Consider the following 22,680-nt stretch of genomic DNA (forward strand, 5'->3'; position numbering starts at 1 on the left):
TGAAGATGCTGCCAAGTGTGGTTGTGTTTTCCAGCACGGAGGGATAATGGGTACAGAGAGACAGAGGTCTGAGATGCAACACTTTCTTCTCTTTGTTTGTGTGTGTGTGTGTGTGTGTGTGTGTGTGAGATGACGGAGTGCCAGGGTAAGCCATTCTCCAGCACACCAAGGAAGCAGTTTCACAGGAAGGGTGTGCAGGGTGGGACGGCGAGTTAGCGCACAGTAGTTTATTGTTGCTAGAAATAATCACACCCTGTTTACTCTTTAGGACTGATGTAGCTCACAGTGTCACAAATTAAACTGTGGCATGTAACTTCACGTGCAGTGCACTGTTCCAAATGGCTCACTTATGAGGTTTCATGATGATGATGATGATGATGTAGTTAGATAATGTAGTTATGATCATAATATATTAATAGTACTACTAATACATAATAGTTATGATTAAATTTAACATTAGTATTACAGCAAGATGTAAATTAATGTGTATTAAAGAAATTTAAATGTTAATGAAAACTAATAAAAATGTTAGGGGATTTTCATAGTCGAATCTTGCCCATAGTCGACTGATAGTCGAATCATATGTTTGGGGGCGGGGGGTAAAATACATTACCAAGAGTCAAGTAGTCAGACATTGGACAGTCATAAATACTGACGTTAACACACAGGGAAAATGTGTAACGGACGCCTCGCAGATACAAAAATATTGTTTTATCTTTTGATTAAAAGATAGTTAACATTAAACGTCAGCGAAACCCTAAAAATCTACAATATTTTTTACAATAGTGCTCTCATTATAATGTTATGTATATGACAGTAGTTATTAATGTTCTGTATTTCTGTTTTGAGCTGCGCATGCTGAAGATGACCAGTAGAATGAAGCATTTGATATCAGGTTTTTAATCAATGGGATTTAACTCCTTATTTATCTAATATAGTATACACTGTGTTATTTATACAACATAACGTTAATATTACGACTTATAGGCTATCTGCACAAAATTACCCGAATGCCGAATGTGTCTGCGCGGCTCTGAATGAGCTCCTTTTGGACATGTTGCTCCTCTGTTGGTCACGGATCATGGAAAGTGAAACTTAAATCCATAGGGGTGGTTGGATTTATTCATGCACGTTGAAATATTTATTTAAAGCTGCTTTCTTTTCAGATTCTTATTTACAGCATTATCTTAATAGGCGGTAGTTCTGTGTGAAATCAGACATTTGAGCACCCCAATATTGCCGAAATGGCATGATCGTAACACCTCTGCGAATATTCGACTGTGAGATTGGTAGGCGAATCAGGCTCCTTCTATCGAATCATCAACTATTCGGGGTCACCCCTAAATTTAGTTAGAAATACATAAAATATTAGATTTTCAATTTTGTTGTTATTATCAATGTTGTTATTAATATTAATAATAAATTAATCCCCATCATCAGCCAACTTGCCAATTTGACTCGTTTATATAACGAATCATTATTTATATATTATATTATTAAATTATTATTAAATAAATGAACAATAATAATAATCTTAATACTGAATAGTTTAACTAGTAGTTTAATTAATTAAATGTTAATTACATATTTAAAAGTAGGTCATGTTTAAAGGGGTGGTTAGCTGTTTTTTTTTTTCTAGGCTTGATTGTGTTTATGGGGTGCAGTGTAACATGCTAATTGTAATGCTTAGTTTTTTTAAAAACGCATTATTTTTATCTTCTCCGATGAACGCTCCGATGATTTCCGGGTTTTATGAAGCCCCTCCCTCAGAAATACGCAATGGGCTCTGATTGGTTAGCTGGCTCAGTGTGTTGTGATTGGCTAAATCTTCATTAGTGCGCATCTAAACGTCCTGCCCCTCGCCTTAGCGGCATGCGCTCTGGTTGTATTGTAAACAAAGGCGTCGTCTATATTACTTATCAATTTGCGCTCGATTGAGACTCAGAATATTAGTGAAGAGGATTGCGCAGAACCTGTGCAAGCACGGCTCTTAAATGGTATGGTTTTTGTTTGTTGTTGTCTCATACTTTTAGAAACACTGTTATTTATAAATGCTACTGCTTCTGTTAGCTTTTAATATATGGTTTTATCCTGATTAAAGCTTTTATACAGTACAGCAACTGCACGCGCATCCATGTATAACGCTTCTCATAGCTATGTGAAAACAAGTGTATAATGGAACAGTTCGTATTTGGAGCTGAGCTGATCTGAATGAGAGCAAGATATGCAGAGTGTGTGCAGAGCAGGCAACACAAGGAACAGGATTGAGAACCGCTGCATTAGAACATTGATTTTGAAACTTGTGAATCCATTAGAATCGTTAGAAGACAGAATTGAGATTCATATATGAATAGATTTTTATGTGCACCCCTAGTTTTCTCTTCCTCTTCTCTAAAGCGGTGCAGCATGGCCGCGCCCCCTTTGTTAGATGTCCCCAGGGGCGGGGTTTATTTGGGTTTGTGATGTAACGGACCCGGAAAGTAGCTTGTTGTAGTCCCTACGAGCCGTTTTTTTTTGTACGTATTAAACTGCCAGAATTTTAAAAGACGATATCTCAGTTTGCATTGAACTTTCAGCGCCGCAACTTTGCAGATATGCAGATAGTTTATGCTCAAACAGCAACATTACACACTAACTAACGTTAAAAAAGTGAAATCACAGCCAACCACCCCTTTAAAAAAGACAAATATTTAAATTAAAATGATTATTACTTATTTAATATAAATAACAATAATAGTCAAAGTATTATGAACTCGTCTGATTATTATGATGATTTATTATTATTAACAGTGAAGGAACCTCATAATTCAGCTGCCTATGTAGACAGTAAGGAAACTCACTAGGTTTTAGAACTGAGCTTCAGTGTCTCAGAATAGTTTTACAGGAAGTTGGGACCCTGCTGTCCCTCTGATTTCAGACCCAGCTTCTTGCGAGACAGACAAGAGGAAATAATGAGTCACAATCTCTTTGCCGAGAATTTCTGAGTTTGACTTGCAGAATTGTGTTACAGGTACTGGGCTACATTTGTGTGTCAGAGTGACTCGGAGACCTTGCCTACATGTCCTCTCTTGGTATAGTTGGGAAATTTCCAGATTGTGTTGAGATTAGGGAACTGATCAGGTCCATTTGAGTAATCTAGCAGCCTGGACTCTGGCTCTATCTCCCATCCAGCCCAAGCTTCAGCTGTCTACCAGAGCACAAAAGAATGTGTCCCAATGACTAAGTCTTCCAGGACCAGCCAGTTAGGTAGTTACACAATATTTAAAGGGAAATTGTAAAATTATCATATAGTTTTAAATCGTTATTTTTGAACTCCCATGTTGAATCAAGCCTGTATGATTTTTTCCTGTGGAACACAAAAGAAGATATTTTGAGGACTATTTTGGTCACTCTTTTCCATGCAGTAGGACTGAATGAAGACCGAAGCTTTCAAGCTTCAAAAAGATGTTGTCTGAAGTCAAGTGATGCAGTAGCTGTGTGATGAACAGACTGAAATTGAAGTTATTTACTGAAAATATCATTCATGATTCGTTACCAGTGTCCATCAATGAATATTTGCAGTTTTCTTGGCCGATTCAGATTTTTTTATTTTATTTACAAAAATGTTTTGTGTAACCTGCCAATACCGATTTTTGCCGATTGCAATTTTCTATCTAAGAACTATAATTGACAGTATATACAAACAAAAATCTATACTTTTTTTTCTTGATGCAAAAAAAGATTTACATAAAATATATTAAACATTACAATCTGGACTAAGTTACAGATATTCTCTATAAACTCATTTACATCCATTCATTAAATTTCAAATACATAATTTTATAATGAATGTTTTAAATGTACAAATAAGAAATGTTGCGAAAAATGCAATGGTACTTTTAAATATGAAACCAACCCTCCAGTAGGTTGTGGAAAATGACTGTGGTGTCATTTAGGCCGCATTTACACTGCATGGTTCAAGTGACCCAATTCGGAATTTTTATTTTTTTTTCCCTCCCATGTGGCACAGATCGGATATGGCCCACGACCATGTAAGCAGGAAAAAATCACATGGATTCCGATATTCTCCGATCGGTTTCAGGCCTCATTCATATGTGGAAATAAATCAGATATGAATCGGATACATGCATTTGCGCCTGCCGTGTAAGCGGTCAGATCAAATCTTCCCCTGTAAATGCGACTCCTACATCATTGAAAAGTGAGTTTTTTTGTTTTTGTTTGTTTTTTAAACATTTTGCGGTACCAACATGCCTGTAAAAAAATTAAACATCTCTAGTTGAGTAGCAGAGTATTAATTTTGTTCGTTTGTGTTAAATAAAAAGCGATCTGACTCTGAAATGTGTTGCTTTTGAAATCATGCTGAGTGCTTGTTGCTGCTGTTGTCAGTGACGACGGCTCGTGCACAGACGAGCGCTTCGGTCCCGTTCGTTCCATTTGAAACTACAAAATAAAATGCACGCAAACATGTCCCTGCCTTTTGATATACAATAACTGATGAACGCATTTGGTTTTAATTACTAAAAAAACACAGACGATGTGACCATGCTTAACAATATCTACCACCTTAGTATTATTCCACTCGCAAGCTTTCAGCGGAGCTACGTACATCACTGTCCTGAAGAATTTGTACTAGACTATATAATTATTTTGATGTATAGATAAAGGTTCTATATGAATTCCATGTCAATAAATTAAACTCAACGTACTATTCAAATTGATGTGTGACGTCTTATATGCTATAGGCTTGTTTCACCAAGTGCAATGTAAAATGCACACATCGGATATGGGTCACTTTAAAAAGAAATGTAAGCACGTCGTCCAAAAAATCAGATATAGTCACAAAATCAGAATTGGTCATCAAGACCTGCAGTGTGAATGCAGCCTTAGACATTTATTCAACCCATTCGTTCAAACGGCAGATTCATTCAGAAACGAGGCAAGTGACTGTCTTTTATGAATGGATTTCTGAATAATTGACTCACTTGCTTCATTCAAAAGCGTAGATTCATACAGTAACAAAACACCGCTGTCTTGCTCGGAGACACACAGCAGTTCTGCTGTGGCTTTGATTGGAACTTCTTTTCGTCAGCGAAATTTAGCAAAAGAAGTCAATATTGTGTCTAAAATGTAAGTCACTTAAATTTAACATCTTGCTTACTGAACTACTATTGTATAAAATCAGTGTCACATTGCAATCGTGGTGATATTTGGGTTAAACATCTTGGCTGTGTAATGCTCCGTACCTAAATCATATATTATAATATTTTTTTCTATAACTTTCTATGAGTGCTTTTGCACTCATTTGTTTTGATTACTGCACGAGTTTCTTTTACACACTCACTCAGGCTGCGCAAACCTCATCTGGCACGACATAAATACATTATCAGTTGCCGTAAGTGTGATGTCAAAACGGACCGGCTCCGAATCGGCACTGATCTGGGCCGATAATGCGAAAAAATGGCTAATTCAGGTCCCTACCCGGTCGATCGGTCCATCTCTAATATTTAACAACTGTTACCATTGTCCAATTCTTGAATGAACTGTTACCAATCGTTACCTATGCCCATTTCATGAATGAATCATTCTTTTGAGTCTTTGATGAATTGGTTGATCTGTTTCACAAAACTAGTCTGAATGATTTGTTCACTGACTCATTGATTCAGTGATCCAGTTGCGGAAGCTCACTGGAGGGGAACATTAGCAGAAAACAATTAAAATGTATTTTTCTTACACACAGCAATCATATAGATTAAAAAAAAAAAGGATGCTAAACATGGTCATTTGCATTAGGGCTTCCACTAACGACTATCTTTATTTCGATTAATTTATCGATTAATCTAAACGATTAATTTCCCACCCAAAAAATCAACAATTTTACTTAAGAATATTTTATTAAACCAAATGAAATCCAAATTTCTATTAAATCCTTTTTTAAAGCAAAAGTAAAGTGCAACAGAGTGCAAGAAGCAAGTGTCCATCTCATAGTCCAAATCACTGAAATCAAAGTTCAGTATTATAGTGTACGAATGACAACATATCCACGTGTTCTAGTCTACTAATAATAAAATTATAATCAAAAACACTTTTTAAAGGAGTATTTACCAGAAATATTATTTACCAGAGTTTATTTAGGTGAAAAATGTAAATGTTCAGTATTTCTGAAAAAAAAAGCGAGAGAGAGAATTTTTTTTTTTTTAAATATAAAATCAATTAATTGGAGATGCTTTTGATGAAAGAGTATAGAAAAATGAAAATGGAAAAAAACTTAATTTGGAAATAAAACGGATTTCATAGAGCCCTATAATTATAATAATGTTTTTGTGGTAATAAAAATAGATTTAAGTGAACAATAGCTTTTAAAATGACTTAAAATACATATATAATAGCAATGATGCAATAATAATTAGTTCAAATAAAGTATCAAAAGCAAGAAATCATATGGTTTTATTGAACAAAACTGTTAAAATACATAGTATTATAAACAATAGAGCTAATGTACATGACGCATAACAACAAAGGCCTGCAGAGGGCGCCAATGATTGTTGTTACACATTACTGCGCGATCTAATCCTAGTTTAATGTTGACCAAGAACCATTTAATTTAAATGTCCACTTAATCTTTATTATTTGGCCATTTCTTTAGGACAGAAATGCTATAGCCACTGTAATTAAATGAATATGTGGACATCAAAACCTGTGAACTCAGAGTAAGGGTTTGCGCTTTTATTTTGAAATCGTGATGTATTCTCCTGTGTTTGCGTAGATTTATAAATGATTTACCTTACACATCTGATGAAATGGAGCACGTTGCGTTCCCAGATGAACGTTGTAATAATCCCAAACTCACAACAACAAGCAGAGATGGAGTTTGAGAAGCTCCACACATGTAAATGATAACAGTTTCTGTGGAGCTACTGTGAACGGAGCCGCTGTGACGCACGTACGTAACCTACACGCATGTAAATAATTAAAGTGCATATACTGTAGTAGGACTGCATCGCATATAATTATTTTATTAAATCATAGCGTTTGTGAATTCACAATTATGCTTAATTATGATTTTTAAATGGGTTTGGAAAATAGTCTAAAAATGTGTTTTATGGATTCTCGTCCGTGAAATGCGCCACTTCCGGTATTTTGCCGGTTAGTCGACGCAAGCAAAATGAAGTCGATGATTTTTAAAAATCGACTAGTCAACTAAAATAGACGAATCGCGACAGTCCTAATTTGCATACTTCTTAAAGGTACGGTAGCAAGGTTCAAAACAGCCCCATTAAAGAGACATTAACTCCCAGAATGCTTTGTCACTGTCTTTTGACATTGATCTTTGATGTTCTCAAAGACAGCAGATCTCTTCTGTTCTGCTTCACTGTAGGTTTAATGCTGCGAGCACCTACGCCACCAATTATGTAGCTTCCCAGGCCTTTTACAAAACCAGCCACAAAACTTCCTCAAAGAGGTCATAAATCAGAGCATCCTTGTTCAATTACACCGTGTCCAGAGGCCCTACGCCACCAGGGCTGAGATAATTATATGTTATCAAAGTTCTGATCTCCCTCTAACTGGACCTATAAATCAACAGCCTCTGCTCTTCAGTGTGCATAGGACAACTGTTATTATAGCCACATCCCTAATGACTCTGTGTGGCCATTTTGCAGGAAAGGCGGGAGGAATGGATGGACAGTAGATGGATGAGTCTTTTTAATGAGCTTATATGCTGGAGATATTTGCTTTATGTGATGCTGGGGGTGCTGTGCGGTAATGGTGCTGCATTGACTTGTATGGCCCAGTTTCTCACAGGGGGAAGTGATTTATAACTGTTGCATGCCGGGCAGATGAGCACTCCAGATGTGCCCCGTGACCGCTCTCCCCCGTAAAAAGCCTGAAAACAGAGCAGGACGCACACACAAACTCATCATCAGTGTGTGAGGAGAGGCGGTGGGCGAGTGGGCGTCCCCACTGTGGCTGATGAACCTGGGTAGTGCATTTCAGTTCTCTCTTAGTCATGCTTGAGGGAGTCACAACACTTCATTGGCTCAGGACGTCCTTGCTGCTGGTTGTGTAATAGCTGTCCTGCAGTTTTAAGAATGGCCCACATCTAGTCCAGATGTATCTGCGCTCTAGAGTCTGCTGGTGTCTTCAGTCAGTCATGAAGTGTGAATGATGTGTTTTACTGTATATATTTCTGTTGTTTTCACTTGCTTTCACTGAGATTTGCTGCACTTTAGGAATTGCATACATTTTTCTCTCGTTAAAATGCTTTCTAGAAAAACTTAAGGATTGATGGAAGCACAAAAGCATGCTAATAGTGTCGCAAAATGAGTCCAATATCGGTTACGGTGAGTTTAGCCAAGTGCTAATCTGGTGTCAGGTGCAAAACAGCTGTTTGTTTATTTTGTGTGTTTGTACTTTGTACAAACATTCTTTTGTTCATCCATTCATTTGTTTGTTCAGTCATTACTTGAGTGTGTGTGTTTGTTTGCACACAATTTTATTTCCATCCACTTGTTTGTCAATCATTGCTATACATATTTGTTTAGCTTTTACATTTCTAAATGTATTTGTATGGTTTTTTTTTTTTTTTAATTTATGCTTTAGTTGTTTGTTTGATTTGGTCGTTTATTGTTCGTGTAACATATGTTAGTTTAATTTGTAATTTGTACATTTGTTAGTGTGTGTTTTCCTTCTGCATGTCCATTCAATTTTGTTTGCTCTGTACGTTATCGAAAATCATTTGGTATGTTATTATTGGTTGACGTTTTTTTTCGGCCAATGTCAATACCAGGGTGGCTGATGGTGGATTAAAGCCATTGGTACACACATTAAAAATAAGTAAATAATACATACTGCAGTTAAAAATATATTTATTTTACATAATGTTTACTAAATCAGTTAATATAAAATGAATTAATATAAACAATAATTTGATTCAAAAATATATTAAAATGTTAAAAATACATATTTATATTAAATAAGATTATATTTCCTCATATGAAGACCTGCCTGAAGAGAACGCTGTAAATATGACATAGCGACCAATTGGATTTACTGCCAAAAAATGAAATATTGGCCGATATAATGGTCTTGCTGATATATAGGACTTCCACGACCATTCTTTATTTATACAGTATTTATGACATCATATTAAGGGGATAGTTCACCCAAAAATGAAAATTATGTGCCATATGCGGGGGGGGAAAAACAAGCTCAGAATCGATTCTGAAATATTCAGAATCGTTGAAGAGAGAATCGCGATGCATTGGAGAATCTTTTTTTTTTTTCTCCCACCCCTAATAAACAGCAGTGCAACTGACACGTTCAAGGCCCAGAAAGGCATTAAGGGCATCGTTAAAATAGTCAATTTTAAATTTATGAAGTGTGGTGAATTGTCTGAATGCTCGTCAGAGACCGACACAGAAGAGAATAATTTGTTGAATGACCACTGATGTCACATGGACTATTTTAACGATGTCCTTACTACCTTTTAGGGCCTTGAACGTGCCAGTTGCATTGCTGGCTATGCAGGGTCAGAAAGCTCTTATCTTAATATCTTAATTTGTGTTTTGAAGATGAACGAATATCTTTGGGTTTGGAACGACATGACTTGAGTAATTAATGGCAGAAATGATATTTTTGGGTGAACTATACATTTAAGTGGCTTAACAGTTCATTTCATTTTGCAGGATTATTTGCATAATCTTTGTTTATTATTGGTATTATCATATGCATTATTTTAGCAAACATTGTAGCAGGATCATTATTTTCCTGTTACTTGATGCATCAGTGTTTCATATTATATACATCTGAGAACTACCCTAACTCTGGCCTTGAAAGAGTTGTCCATTCATAAGAATCCCACCAGTGTGTCCCAGGCCTCAAAGACACTCAGCGCTTTGTTCTCCTCACCCTTCTTAAATCTCTTGTGTTTCTGCCACTGATATAGTTAAGCTTCACTTTGCTGGTAGCTGTAACCTTGTCGTATCTACCATAGTTGTACTTGATATATTCCTAATCACATGCCTATACAGTGTTTCCCACAGACTTGGACTCTATTTGTGGCGGCATATATGCAAATTAATTCTCTGCCAGCAAGAGGCGCTTTTAGAGTGGGGAGAAATAGCGGTTTTCCTGGTAACGCTGTACACAAAGCAGTGCTCTGCTTACAAACGCTGCTTTATCAGACATTACATGCAAGATGAACATCCAAAACGTTCTGAAGACAGTCGGTTTCCTTCAGAAATACAGTGATATAAAAACACCCGCACCGTGTTTCGATTTTGAAACGTGCAGTGCTCGTTTATTCAACGAAGTCAAAGCTTTTTGAAAAAATCTATTTGTTGCGGTCAGTTTTTATATTGTGGCGGGCTGCCACAAATAAATCAATGTATGGGAAACATTGCTATATCAGTTTCCACTTGCAGTAATTTAGATCCTGTGAGTAATTTTAAATCTAAGCAGTCTTTACTTTCCCTTCTCTTTTTCCCTTGTGTTACTTCTTTCAAAATCATCCGCAGTTCCTTCCATATTTTCACAACAAATCCCAGTTCATAACCTTATGTGGTACCTTTCGCCTGTACTGAGATGTAGTTACAGATGATTAGTTACAGATGTTCTTACCACGTATTGTTTCATACTTTCCCTCTGAAGAAAGGAGGGGGTGAAGAAAGATGAGTAACTCTGTTCGTTTTAGCAGATTTGTACAGGATGAAATGCCCTCTGGAATAACATGTCTTTTACAATTTTGCGCAACAGGTACTGTGGATGTTTGTTTTGCAGGCTAAGGGACTCGGGGGGCGGGGGACGGGGGAAGGGGGGGAAGGGGTGGAAGGGGTTAGTGTGGCCTGGAGGTAGTTTTACATTTCCCGGCAGGGCTTCTGTTTACCGAACTTTGTAGAAATGTGGGAGAACAGTTTGTGTCTAGTTTGCACAAGCTCGCCGCACTGGGTTGCACAACAAGGATATATTCTTATGTCTGAGGATCATTAGTGGATGCCTGCAAAAAAAAAAAAAAAACCCTCCCCCAAATCAGTAACAGGAAGTACGGTGGCAGCTGTTGCAACATCAAGCATCTTGGGAGGCACCGTGGACTGGCCTGCACAGCTGGAGCTCTACATGCCCCGCACAGAAAGAGCCTTATTGTTATAGAAGAGAAAAAGAAACTTAGTATTCACTGAATTAACATTTCAAACTCTTTTCCCAGAAGTGAGGATATCTGTATGGCCAAGTCCGGCCTCCCTGTGAAGGGAAAAGGTGTGGTAATGGAGAATGAGTGGAGACGGTTGAAGCACTTGAGCATGAAGTTTTTTTTACCATGGCGTTTGTAGTTTCTGCTGTCAGTTTTTTTTTTTTGTTTTGTTTTTTTTTTTGCTTGCTGTCTTTTTAATTGTGTTGATGCATAAAGTGGAAAAACACTTTCTGAGTGAATAATCATCTTGTGACAGTGAGTCAGAGATGGGCTGATACACGCACGCACGCACGCACGCACACACACACACACAGACGCACAGACACACACACAAATGCATCCATATGCAGGGACATGCATAAACCGTATTCATAAAACACAAGCAGAACGAGATTCTGCGTAAATCATTCGTACAGCAGTTCTTATGTAACTACTGCGTTTTATTCAATCTGACATTTTATGTCAGAATGGATTAACAATTGATTGATTTAGATACATTTCTTCTGCTTGAGTTTCTTGTGTGGGGCACTTTATGAATTTTGCTTGTACTGCCAGATCATTCATACAGTTAAACTTTGTAAAATGTAGGGCTTTTATTTGGTTGACCCATTTATACAATACCATTCTTTTTTTGCAAGAAATACCTATATTCAGCAAGGCTGAATGAAATTGATCAAAAGTGACAGTAAATGCATCAAATCGGCGAATTAGAATTTTTCAAGGATCAAAGCTGAAAACTCAGTTTTGCCATCACAGGAATAAATAACTTTTTTATTTATTTATTTATTTTAAAGTGTGCTGCATATTTTATTTATTTATTAAATTTTCCAATAAAACAACAGTGGTACTGGTATCTCATAACAGCACATACAGCTAGTACATATTAAACATTAATAACATTTTAAAATGTATGAAAATAGAAAAGGAGTATTTTACGTTGTTATAATTTTTAACAATAATAATGTTTTAATAATAATGTTTTAAGTGCAACCTTGGGAAGCATAAGTAGGGCCCTATGAAATCCGTTATATTTTTATCCATTCCATTTCTATCTCCCAAACTTTGTTTTATTTTTTTCCCGAAATTCCGTTCTTTCCATTTTCATTTTTCTGGATTTAGTTTATTTTCTTTAAAAATTGTAATGGTTAAATTAAAAAAAATAAATGCATGTCTAATTATTAATAAATCATGAAACTTACACAATTTAACAGCAATTTATAATTTTTTCCCCTCAAATTCAGTTTTATTTTGTATCTAATTTTGTGTTTTCTATTAATTTTCTGGGTTCCATTTTAATGGTTTAATCAAATTGTAATAATCAAAAGCATCTCTAATTAATTGAAAATGGTAAAATGATCATGAAGTGACTCTCAGAGCAGTTCTAGTGATTGCTTTGTGTTCATGTACTCGTATATTGAGGCGGCAGAGGCCGAAAACACTGCGAGCGTTAGGCACGCTTTCGTATGTTTAGTAATTCATTCACACAGAGATGCACAGAACATACATGATTCATATTTAAATAGTATTTTTGCGGCTTAATATTCACAGACACTAGTTTATATCGTGTTTTGATTTAAATCTACTGACCTACTTACTACGAGTTACTACGATTTACTATTATTTACTCTTCCCTAATTTGGCAAATTCCGTGACATTTTACATTATACAGTAAATTACATTTTTATGACTGGATTCTGCAATTCTATCCGTGTTTTCCGCCATGCGGAAATCATAGGGTGCCACAAAAGATACTTCTTTCAGAAACTTTATTCAGGTGCACAAACTAAGCTATGAATAGCAGAATCTTGTTCCAGTAAGATTACAAAGCACAGTAATGACAGCAGTGTGGTTGGTTTTTCAGTGTTGTCAACTTGATGCGTCTAACTATTGTCTTGTTTTCTTGGTTCTTCTTTGATAGTAGCCTGATAATGGGGCTATGTTTTGGTACACTGATTGAGAGATACAATCACATTGTAGCTCTTATAAACTTACATAGCGTCTTGTTTTCAGTTTCCTCTTTTCCAGTCCTCCCAAGTTTTGTGTTCCAAGTTTTGCGGTGCAGCATCTTTCTGCTGAGTCAGACAGAAGCTGCAGTTATGACTGACTAAAAATAAAGCAAACACTGAAAACATCTCTCCCTCTCTTTCCCCCCCTGTATTCCTCCTCACTCTCTTCCTGTCTTGTTTCTCTCTCACAAACTCAGATGTGGAGCAGATGGCTATTGACTGGCTGACAGGAAACTTCTACTTTGTGGATGATGTGGACGACCGCATTTTTGTTTGCAGTAAAGATGGCTTAACCTGTGTCATCCTGCTGGACCTGGAGCTCTATAACCCTAAAGGAATCGCACTGGACCCAGCCATGGGGTGGGACCCTAAGACCATTATTCCTTAATTCTTGTCTGGACAAACAATATCCAACAATGTCCCTCATGCCACTTTTAGTTCTCTTCAGATATATCTCAACCGTGCCTTTTTGTGACTGACTTCAAAGTCATGTCATGTTTTTGCATCATACCACAGTATCAGTTCCTACAAGTGTCCATGATTCCTTTTTTTTTTTTTTTCCCGTAATGATAGCATATTCACTTCTTCAACTTACTGTAATTGAGATGATAAAATGAATTTGGATTCATCTCACATAGCCTGTTCAACTCATACTAAAAATAAATATTATATCAAATTTAAAATAAAGAAAAAAAAGTTATTCATTTATTTATTAAATTTATTTTAACTATATACATTTTTTATTTTTTTATTTGGTAACATTTAATATCATAGCAAATTAAGCACATTTATGCCCTAAACCTTTAATAATATGATGTGGGGGAAAACATCTCAATCATATTACTGCAAAGAAAGCATAAAAATGAAATATTTAATTGTAAAGTAATTATAAGTCTGGGCATTATTTGTTATAATTATATATTGTTATATTTACTTTAACAGTTGAATATTATTAAATAAATAACTGAGTCTGGACAGGATTAATCTAAATGAATTTAAATGAATCTATGATAAAGAGTGTTATAAAACTGCAAAAAATAAATAAATAAAAATCTAGATGCATTATAATAGTAAAAATTGAGAAATGAACATTTTCATTTTCTCACAGAATAAAATCCTAATTGTCCTAAAAATGAAAGTTCATCACGCGTGAAAATAATACAATTTATGCATAATTACTTTTGCAGTTAATTGTTGTATATCATAAAGTTCTTATTTTCTTCTTTTCCAGGAAAGTGTTCTTCACAGACTACGGCCAAATACCGAAGGTAGAGCGCTGTGATATGGACGGCCAGAACCGTACCAAACTGGTAGACAGTAAAATCGTCTTCCCTCATGGCATCACTCTGGACCTGGTCAGCAAGCTGGTGTACTGGGCTGACGCTTACCTGGATTACATTGAGGTGGTGGACTACGAAGGCAAGAACCGGCACACCATCATTCAGGGATTGCTGGTACGTGTGAAGTGTCACATGCACATTTGTGGATGCCAAACACGTACATGCTGTTAGAGATTTGTTTGTTTGGTGCCATGAACTCGATCTCAGGATGTCACTTGCATTGACGTCATGACTCGTGAATTTCTGGAACTGAGAACATCACATGATCAGCAGGACTGAAAAATCAGCATTAGCTCATCCAAAACCTGCTGCAGTAGTGCAAACTGAGCATTGTGCAAGTCCACAGTGATCCTGTTTTTTTTTTTTTTTTTTTTTTTTTGAGGTCTTCTTAAAACATTCAGTCCTTTAGTTTACATTCAGCGTATTGCAAAAATAAACACTGGATTGTTCAAACTTGCACTGTAGATGTAAACATAGTCCAGCTGGAAATTAATATCTGATGCACGTTATATAACAGTAACATCAGTTAAGTTATTCTTTAAAAATAATTATGATGTAATAACAAATCTAAATGATCTCAGACTGTACATCTAAATTGTTGTGATGCCTAAATTCACTTGTTGCATTTAAAATAATTGATTTATTGTTTTTTTTATTTATATATTTACAGAAAATAGTATGTGTCATTGGTTCTCAACCAGCAAACTTCCAAGGGGACCTTAAAAGTCACATCTGTATTTTCAATTATTGCTGGGATCGTGCCAGAGCCCAGTCTCTCTAACATATTTTATTAAAGGGATAGTTCACCCAAAAATGAAAATTCGGTCATTAATTACTCACCTTCATGTCGTTCCAAAACCGTAAGACCTCTGTTCACCTTCGGAACACAAATTAAGATATTTTAGATGAATTCTGAGAGCTCTCTGACCCTCCCATAGACAGCAATGTAATTACCACGATCAAGGTCCAGAAACGTATCAAGGACATCGGTAAAATAATCAACGTGACATCAGGGGTTCAACTGTAATTTTACGAAGCTGCGAGATTACTTTTTGTGCGCAAAGAAAACAAAAATAACGACTTTATTCAACAATTCTTCTCCTTCGGATCACCCTATAGCACCATTTTTTTGAGAGTATCACATACGTAAGCAACGTATGAATGCGGATATGTTGTTTTCGTTCAAATCAAAGCTTAAACAATGTAGAAAACGTATCCGCATGGCGCAGCTGACACAGAACAGCATACGTTGTTTACATTCAGTGGATACTCTCCAAAATATGTTGTGGCCAATATATTGATCTGTCATTTAACACTGTGCATCAGATGGCAGTGTAAACTCTGTTACACACTTTATTCACAGTGGCTCTATTTTTATGCTTTTTTTCTTTGTTTTGGCAGATTGAACATCTCTATGGTCTAACAGTGTTTGAAAACTATCTGTATGCCACCAACTCTGACAACGCCAACATGCAGCCCAAAACCAGTGTGATCAGAGTCAACCGATTCAACAGCTCTGACTTCCAGGTGGTGACACGCGTGGATAAGGGCGGCGCCCTTCACGTTTACCACCAGAGACGTCAGCCTGCAGGTACGACTGTGAGATTTAGTTTTAAGTTTCAAAATGTTTCTAGATGTAAAGTTCAGCAAGTGCTCAAGCATTTTAATTGTAAGGCAGCATGACTCTGTACTATTCATTGTGGTTTCCTCACTGGTCCCTTATGTTAAAATTAGGCTTTTGTGTTTGTCCTTACAGTCCGCAGTCACGCATGTGCTCCAGACCAGTTTGGGAAGCCAGGCGGCTGCTCCGATATCTGCCTGCTGGGTAACAGCCACAAGAGCCGAACCTGCCGCTGCCGTTCTGGTTTTAGCCTGGGCAGTGACGGAAAGTCCTGCAAGAGTGAGTTAAATCTCGATCCAGCCTGCTCAAACCAGTTTCAAACAGTGTTACACAACAGCATTCCCCATTTATAGGGCTTTCTTGCATAATTATAATATCACGTTTTTTCTCCTCAGAACCAGAGCATGAGCTCTTCCTGGTGTATGGTAAAGGCCGGCCTGGTGTCATCCGTGGTATGGACATGCATGCAAGGGTGTATGACGAGCACATCATCCCCATCGAGAACCTGAATAACCCAAGAGCCCTGGACTTCCACACTGAGACCGAATTCATCTATTTCGCTGATGCCACCAGCTACATCATCGGCCGCCAGAAGATTGATGGCACTGAGAGAGACATCATAGTGAAGGATGGTGAGTGCAGAATGATGCTGGGATGTTTTTTGTTGGAGTGACGTTGAAGGTGGATAAATTAGATGGACAACTCCTATACAGTGGGTACGGAAAGTATTCAGACCACCTTTTGCTAAAATCATTTAAGTTCATTTTTTTTCCTCATTAATGTACACACAGCACCCCATATTGACAGAAAAACACAGAATTGTTGACATTTTGCAGATTTATTAAAAAGAAAAACTGAAATATCACATGGTCCTAAGTATTCAGACCCTTTGCTCAGTATTTAGTAGAAGCACCCTTTTGATCTAATACAGCCATGAGTCTTTTGGGAAAGATGCAACAAGTTTTTCACACCTGGATTTGGGGATCCTCTGCCATTCCTCCTTGCAGATCCTCTCCAGTTCTGTCAGGTTGGATGGTAAAGCGTTGGTGGACAGCCATTTTAGGTCTCTCCAGAGATGCTCAATTGGGTTTAAGTCAGGGCTCTGGCTGGGCCATTCAAGAACAGTCACGGAGTTGTTGTGAAGCCACTCCTTCGTTATTTTAGCTGTGTGCTTAGGGTCATTGTCTTGTTGGAAGGTAAACCTTGCCCAGTCTGAGGTCCTGAGCACTCTGGAGAAGGTTTTCGTCAGGATATCCCTGTACTTGGCCGCATTCATCTTTCCCTCGATTGCAACCAGTCGTCCTGTCCCTGCAGCTGAAAAACACCCCACAGCATGATGCTGCCACCACCATGCTTCACTGTTGGGACTGTATTGGACAGGTGATGAGCAGTGCCTGGTTTTCTCCACACATACCGCTTAGAATTAAGGCCAAAAAGTTATATCTTGGTCTCATCAGACCAGAGAATCTTATTCAGGTGTTTTTTAGCAAACTCCATGCGGGCTTTCATGTGTCTTGCACTGAGGAGAGGCTTCCGTCGGGCCACTCTGCCATAAAGCCCCGACTGGTGGAGGGCTGCAGTGATGGTTGACTTTCTACAACTTTCTCCCATCTCCCGACTGCATCTCTGGAGCTCAGCCACAGTGATCTTTAGGTTCTTCTTTACCTCTCTCACCAAGGCTCTTCTCCCCCGATAGCTCAGTTTGGCCGGACGGCCAGCTCTAGGAAGGGTTCTGGTCGTCCCAAACGTCTTCCATTTTAAGGATTATGGAGGCCACTGTGCTCTTAGGAACCTTAAGTGCAACAGAAATTTTTTTGTAACCTTGGCCAGATCTGTGCCTTGCCACAATTCTGTCTCTGAGCTCTTCAAGCAGTTCCTTTGACCTCATGATTCTCATTTGCTCTGACATGCACTGTGAGCTGTAATGTCTTATATAGACAGGTGTGTGGCTTTCCTAATCAAGTCCAATCAGTATAATCAGACACAGCTGGACTCAAATGAAGGTGTAGAACCATCTCAAGGATGATCAGAAGAAATGGACAGCACCTGAGTTAAATATATGAGTGTCACAGCAAAGGGTCTGAATACTTAGGACCATGTGATATTTCAGTTTTTCTTTTTTAATAAATCTGCAAAAATGTCAACAATTCTGTGTTTTTCTGTCAATATGGGGTGCTGTGTGTATATTAATTAGGGAAAAAAATGAACTTAAATGATTTTAGCAAATAGCTGCAATATAACAAAGAGTGAAAAATTTAAGGGGGTCTGAATACTTTCCAGACCCACTGTATCTCTCTCCCTCTTCTCCATCCCATTCATTTTGTCTATATATTCCACAGGTATTCACACTGTGGAAGGTATCGCTGTGGACTGGATGGGGCAAAACCTGTATTGGACTGATGATGGACCCAAAAAGACCATCAGTGTGGCCAAACTGGAGAAAGCCTCTCAGACCCGCAAAACTCTTATCGAGGGCAAGATGACCCATCCTAGAGCCATAGTAGTAGACCCTTCTCATGGGTAAATCAATTATTTTGTTTTGATTCCAAAATTTTAAGAAACTGGCAAACTATCGACTATAATGTTATGAAACGTTAGTGATTTTATATATTAAGTCACAATACACTGATAATTCAGAATAGCTTTTAGTGACCATGCATATACAGATAAACCAGTTAGAGTTGCACTAGAGTTGTTTACGTGAATCTACAGTTTTGAATGAATGTATGAATCCATAACTTGCTGTTTGCAGAATGATGTACTGGAGTGACTGGGAGGAGGAGCCTAAAGAGACCAATCGCGGCAGTATAAAGAAGGCCTGGATGGACGGTTCAAATGCTGGTATCCTGCTTACTTCTAAAACTGTGCTCTGGCCCAATGGCCTCAGCCTGGACATTCAGCAGGGCATCTTGTACTGGGTGGATGCGTACTACGACCGCATCGAGATGGTGCTTCTTAACACCACAGAACGCAGGGTGAGGAAACACAAGCGCTTAAGGCAATGAAGCTCAAGTCTGCATCTTAGCTAGAGATACTTAATGTGTCAATATAATATGATGACCAAATTTTGTAAATGTAAACCAGGGACATTTCCTAGTTTACTGGTCAAAATATCATTAAAATATCATGTACTGCATACAGTAATTATAACCTTTTCTTTATCAATTTTGAAATGTTATTTTATGTTTGCGCTTTTGAAAATGGATCTAATTAGGCTTATTATTTTGCATTTTAGGCTAATTTTGATGGTAGTTAAAACTGCCATTTTATCTCTGTGGCATTTGCCAATTTTCACATTGTTTTGAATCATGCTTTTTAGTTTAGATGAACATGTAAAATGTTTTTACTCTGTTGTGCCACATTTTAGATTAAGTAAAAATGTGAATTCTCGAGTTACCTCACTTCAGAGAGTGGCTGACAGTTAGCTAACTAACTAAACATGAAAATGTGGCCATTTGTTGATTATTCATGCATTATTCATTTTCTCTCATTAGTTTTTGTTTAGCTTATCTAGATATATAATTTTAATATCAGCTATTTAATAGTTCTACTATAACATGAAAATATTGGTGCTTTCATGTTGGAAAGATTGTTGAGCACACATGAATGCCAAATTGCGAGTGGGAAAACAGAATTTTTTTTTTTTTCAGCCCGAGGCAAATTTGTTGAAACTATATTAAAAAAATATGAGAGTATTGTAAAATTACAATAGAATATAATGATTCTGTTCTCGACACCTTCATAAATTAAATAACACATAAAGCAAAAACATCCTATGACAATTATTTTCGCAGAAATTATAAAATGGAAATTGGAAATGATAAAATCATTAAGTTTTATTTTTATACTGTATATAAAAGGTAGATCACTATCTTGCTCTGACAAAAGTGATTGGATGCAACTGACATCATAATTACGACGTTCCAACTTGAATTTGTATTTAAAAATACTTTTCTGTTCATCCAGACGGTATATGAAGGACAGGAGCTGAACCATCCCTTTGGCCTGTGCCATTATAAGAACTTGCTGTTCTGGAATGAGTACCGCAGTGGAGGAATATACAAACTAGACCAGAACACCAAGAAGGCCACGTTGCTACGCAGTGAACGACCACCAATCTATGAGATTCGCACCTATGACCCACAACAACAGCAAAGTACCGAACACCCTGAACATTTCTTTTTGGAAATTAGTCATTTATGAGTCATATGTAAAGCATGAGCTGACAGATCAAACACAGGCTTAATTGTGTTGTTTTGTATGTTAACATGTCTCAACAGCCACATTATTTATACAGTGTTAGCGGTAACAAACTAATGAGATCAGAGTTTCAGTGGTTTTATTGTGTGTTTTATTGGGATCTGCTAAGGATGTTTTTGTTGTGTTCAGTCACAGGCTCCAACGTGTGCCGTGCCAATAATGGTGGCTGCAGCAGTCTGTGTCTGCTGACGCCCACTGGACGCTCCTGCGCCTGTGCCGACGACCAGATACTAGATACTGACAACAAGACCTGTAAAGGTGGGTATTCTGTGCTTTAAATGGCCTGAAGTGTAAATGTTGTTGTCAATAACCTCAGAGGACTGTAAAATGGCCTGTTTTGGATTTTGAGTTTGAAAATATTGCTCTTTTTTTTTTTTTTTTTTTTTTTTTTTCTCGCCAGCAAACCCTTCCTACGTGCCTCCTCCTCAGTGCCAGCCTGGAGAATTTGCCTGTAAGAATAATCGCTGTATTCAAGACCGCTGGAAGTGTGACGGGGACAATGACTGTCTGGACAACAGCGATGAGGCCCCCGAGTTGTGCCGTTAGTGTCCTTTTGTCTCATTTACATTTACATTTACATTTATGCATTTGGCAGACGCTTTTATCCAAAGCGACTTACAAGTTACAGTTTTTACATTTTATCAGCTCTTGCTTTCCCTGGGAATCGAACACATGATCTTGGCGTTGCTAGCGCCATGCTCTACTATTTGAGCTACAGGAAAGCTCTCATATTGTCTCATATTTTCAGATATGCAAATAACACCACCAACATTCAAAAGTCTCTTATGTTCACCAAGGCTGCATTTATTTGATCAAATATACAATAAAAAAACCTGTATTAATGTGAAATATTATTACAATTTTAAATATCTTTTTTCTATTTTAATATATATTTTGAAATGTAATTTATTTCTGTGATGCAAAGCCGATTTTCGGCAGCTGTTACTCCAGTCTTCAATGTCACATGATCCTTCAGAAATCATTCTATTTGATTTGATTATTTGATTTGGTGCTCAAAAACATTTCTTAATATTATCAATGTTGAAAACAGTTGTGATGCGTAATATTATTTTTTTGGTAACCATAATATATTTTTTGACAAGTTCAAAAGAATAGCAGTTATTCAAAATAGAAATTTGATGTAATGTAAATGTCTTTACTCTCATTTCTGGTCAGTTTAAGTTAACACTTTTGAACTATTATTTTATATGTAATTTGTTTTTGTTTTTTTGTTTTTTTTTAAGATTTAGCAACTGTGTGATTACTACATCCGTACCACTAGGTGTCAGTATAAGTCACACTGTTATATCAGCCATCAAAAGAAACAAAACATTACTGAGTGCACATTTAAATGCTCCTATTTGTCCTGTTTCAGACCAGCACACTTGTCCCGCAGACCGCTTTAAGTGCCAGAATAACCGTTGTATCCCACTGCGCTGGCTTTGTGACGGAGACAATGACTGTGGGAATGATGAAGACGAATCTAACAGCACCTGCCTGGGTATTGTGAACTTCTTAATTGCATGTTAATTGGATTTTTAAGCATCTTTTCCAATGAATGTCCAAATACCTTTATGCGCTTTGTGAATTGACCAGGTTTTCTTTTCTCTCCCAGCACGCACGTGTCCTTCTAATCAGTACCCATGTGCCAGTGGCCGTTGTATTCCTGTCTCCTGGACTTGTGACCTGGATGATGATTGTGGCGATCGCTCAGATGAACCACCATCTTGTGGTATCTAAATTTGAGCCTCTTTTCCTTTTGTCATCATGCCGTGCTGTGAACCCTTTTCTTTATCTCCTCCTCTCTCTTATCTCTCTCTCCAGCATATCCCACCTGTTTCCCACTCACTCAGTTCACTTGTGCCAATGGACGCTGTATAAATGTCAACTGGCGTTGTGATAATGGTGAGTTTCTAATGCGGTCTACAAACATATGTTTGTCATACACTGACTTATAATGTCCAGTAACTGCCATCATGTGTGTGTGTCCTCAGATAACGACTGTGGGGATAACAGTGATGAAGCCGGCTGCAGTCACTCGTGCTCCAGTGTCCAGTTTAAATGCAACAGCGGCCGCTGTATTCCAGAGTACTGGACCTGTGATGGAGACAACGACTGTGGAGATTACAGCGATGAGACTCATGCCAACTGTACAAATCAAGGTCAGTTTGAAAAGTATCATTATTTGATAAAAGAAAAAAGTTCTTACTCCAAACATTACTTCAGTCAGTTATTTGTTTTATTTTGTTATTTATTTTTGTTTATTAA

General features: G+C 37.4%; 1 protein-coding gene across 1 annotated transcript in view; it reads left to right on the plus strand.

The window, feature by feature from the left end:
- lrp1ab (low density lipoprotein receptor-related protein 1Ab) overlaps positions 1-22,680 on the plus strand; it is a 130,764-nt gene that overhangs the window by 56,068 nt on the left and 52,016 nt on the right. The window contains exons 7-20 of the mRNA XM_058762889.1: positions 13,389-13,551; positions 14,423-14,645; positions 15,933-16,122; positions 16,288-16,431; positions 16,548-16,784; positions 18,492-18,672; positions 18,905-19,127; positions 20,119-20,308; positions 20,542-20,670; positions 20,813-20,953; positions 21,788-21,913; positions 22,028-22,144; positions 22,237-22,317; positions 22,407-22,574. Of these exons, the coding sequence (XP_058618872.1) occupies positions 13,389-13,551; positions 14,423-14,645; positions 15,933-16,122; positions 16,288-16,431; positions 16,548-16,784; positions 18,492-18,672; positions 18,905-19,127; positions 20,119-20,308; positions 20,542-20,670; positions 20,813-20,953; positions 21,788-21,913; positions 22,028-22,144; positions 22,237-22,317; positions 22,407-22,574 (2,313 nt within the window). The remainder of the gene's footprint in view (positions 1-13,388; positions 13,552-14,422; positions 14,646-15,932; positions 16,123-16,287; positions 16,432-16,547; positions 16,785-18,491; positions 18,673-18,904; positions 19,128-20,118; positions 20,309-20,541; positions 20,671-20,812; positions 20,954-21,787; positions 21,914-22,027; positions 22,145-22,236; positions 22,318-22,406; positions 22,575-22,680) is intronic.

This window comes from Onychostoma macrolepis, chromosome 23 (genome assembly GCF_012432095.1).
Source record: "Onychostoma macrolepis isolate SWU-2019 chromosome 23, ASM1243209v1, whole genome shotgun sequence".
Lineage (NCBI taxonomy): Eukaryota > Metazoa > Chordata > Actinopteri > Cypriniformes > Cyprinidae > Onychostoma > Onychostoma macrolepis.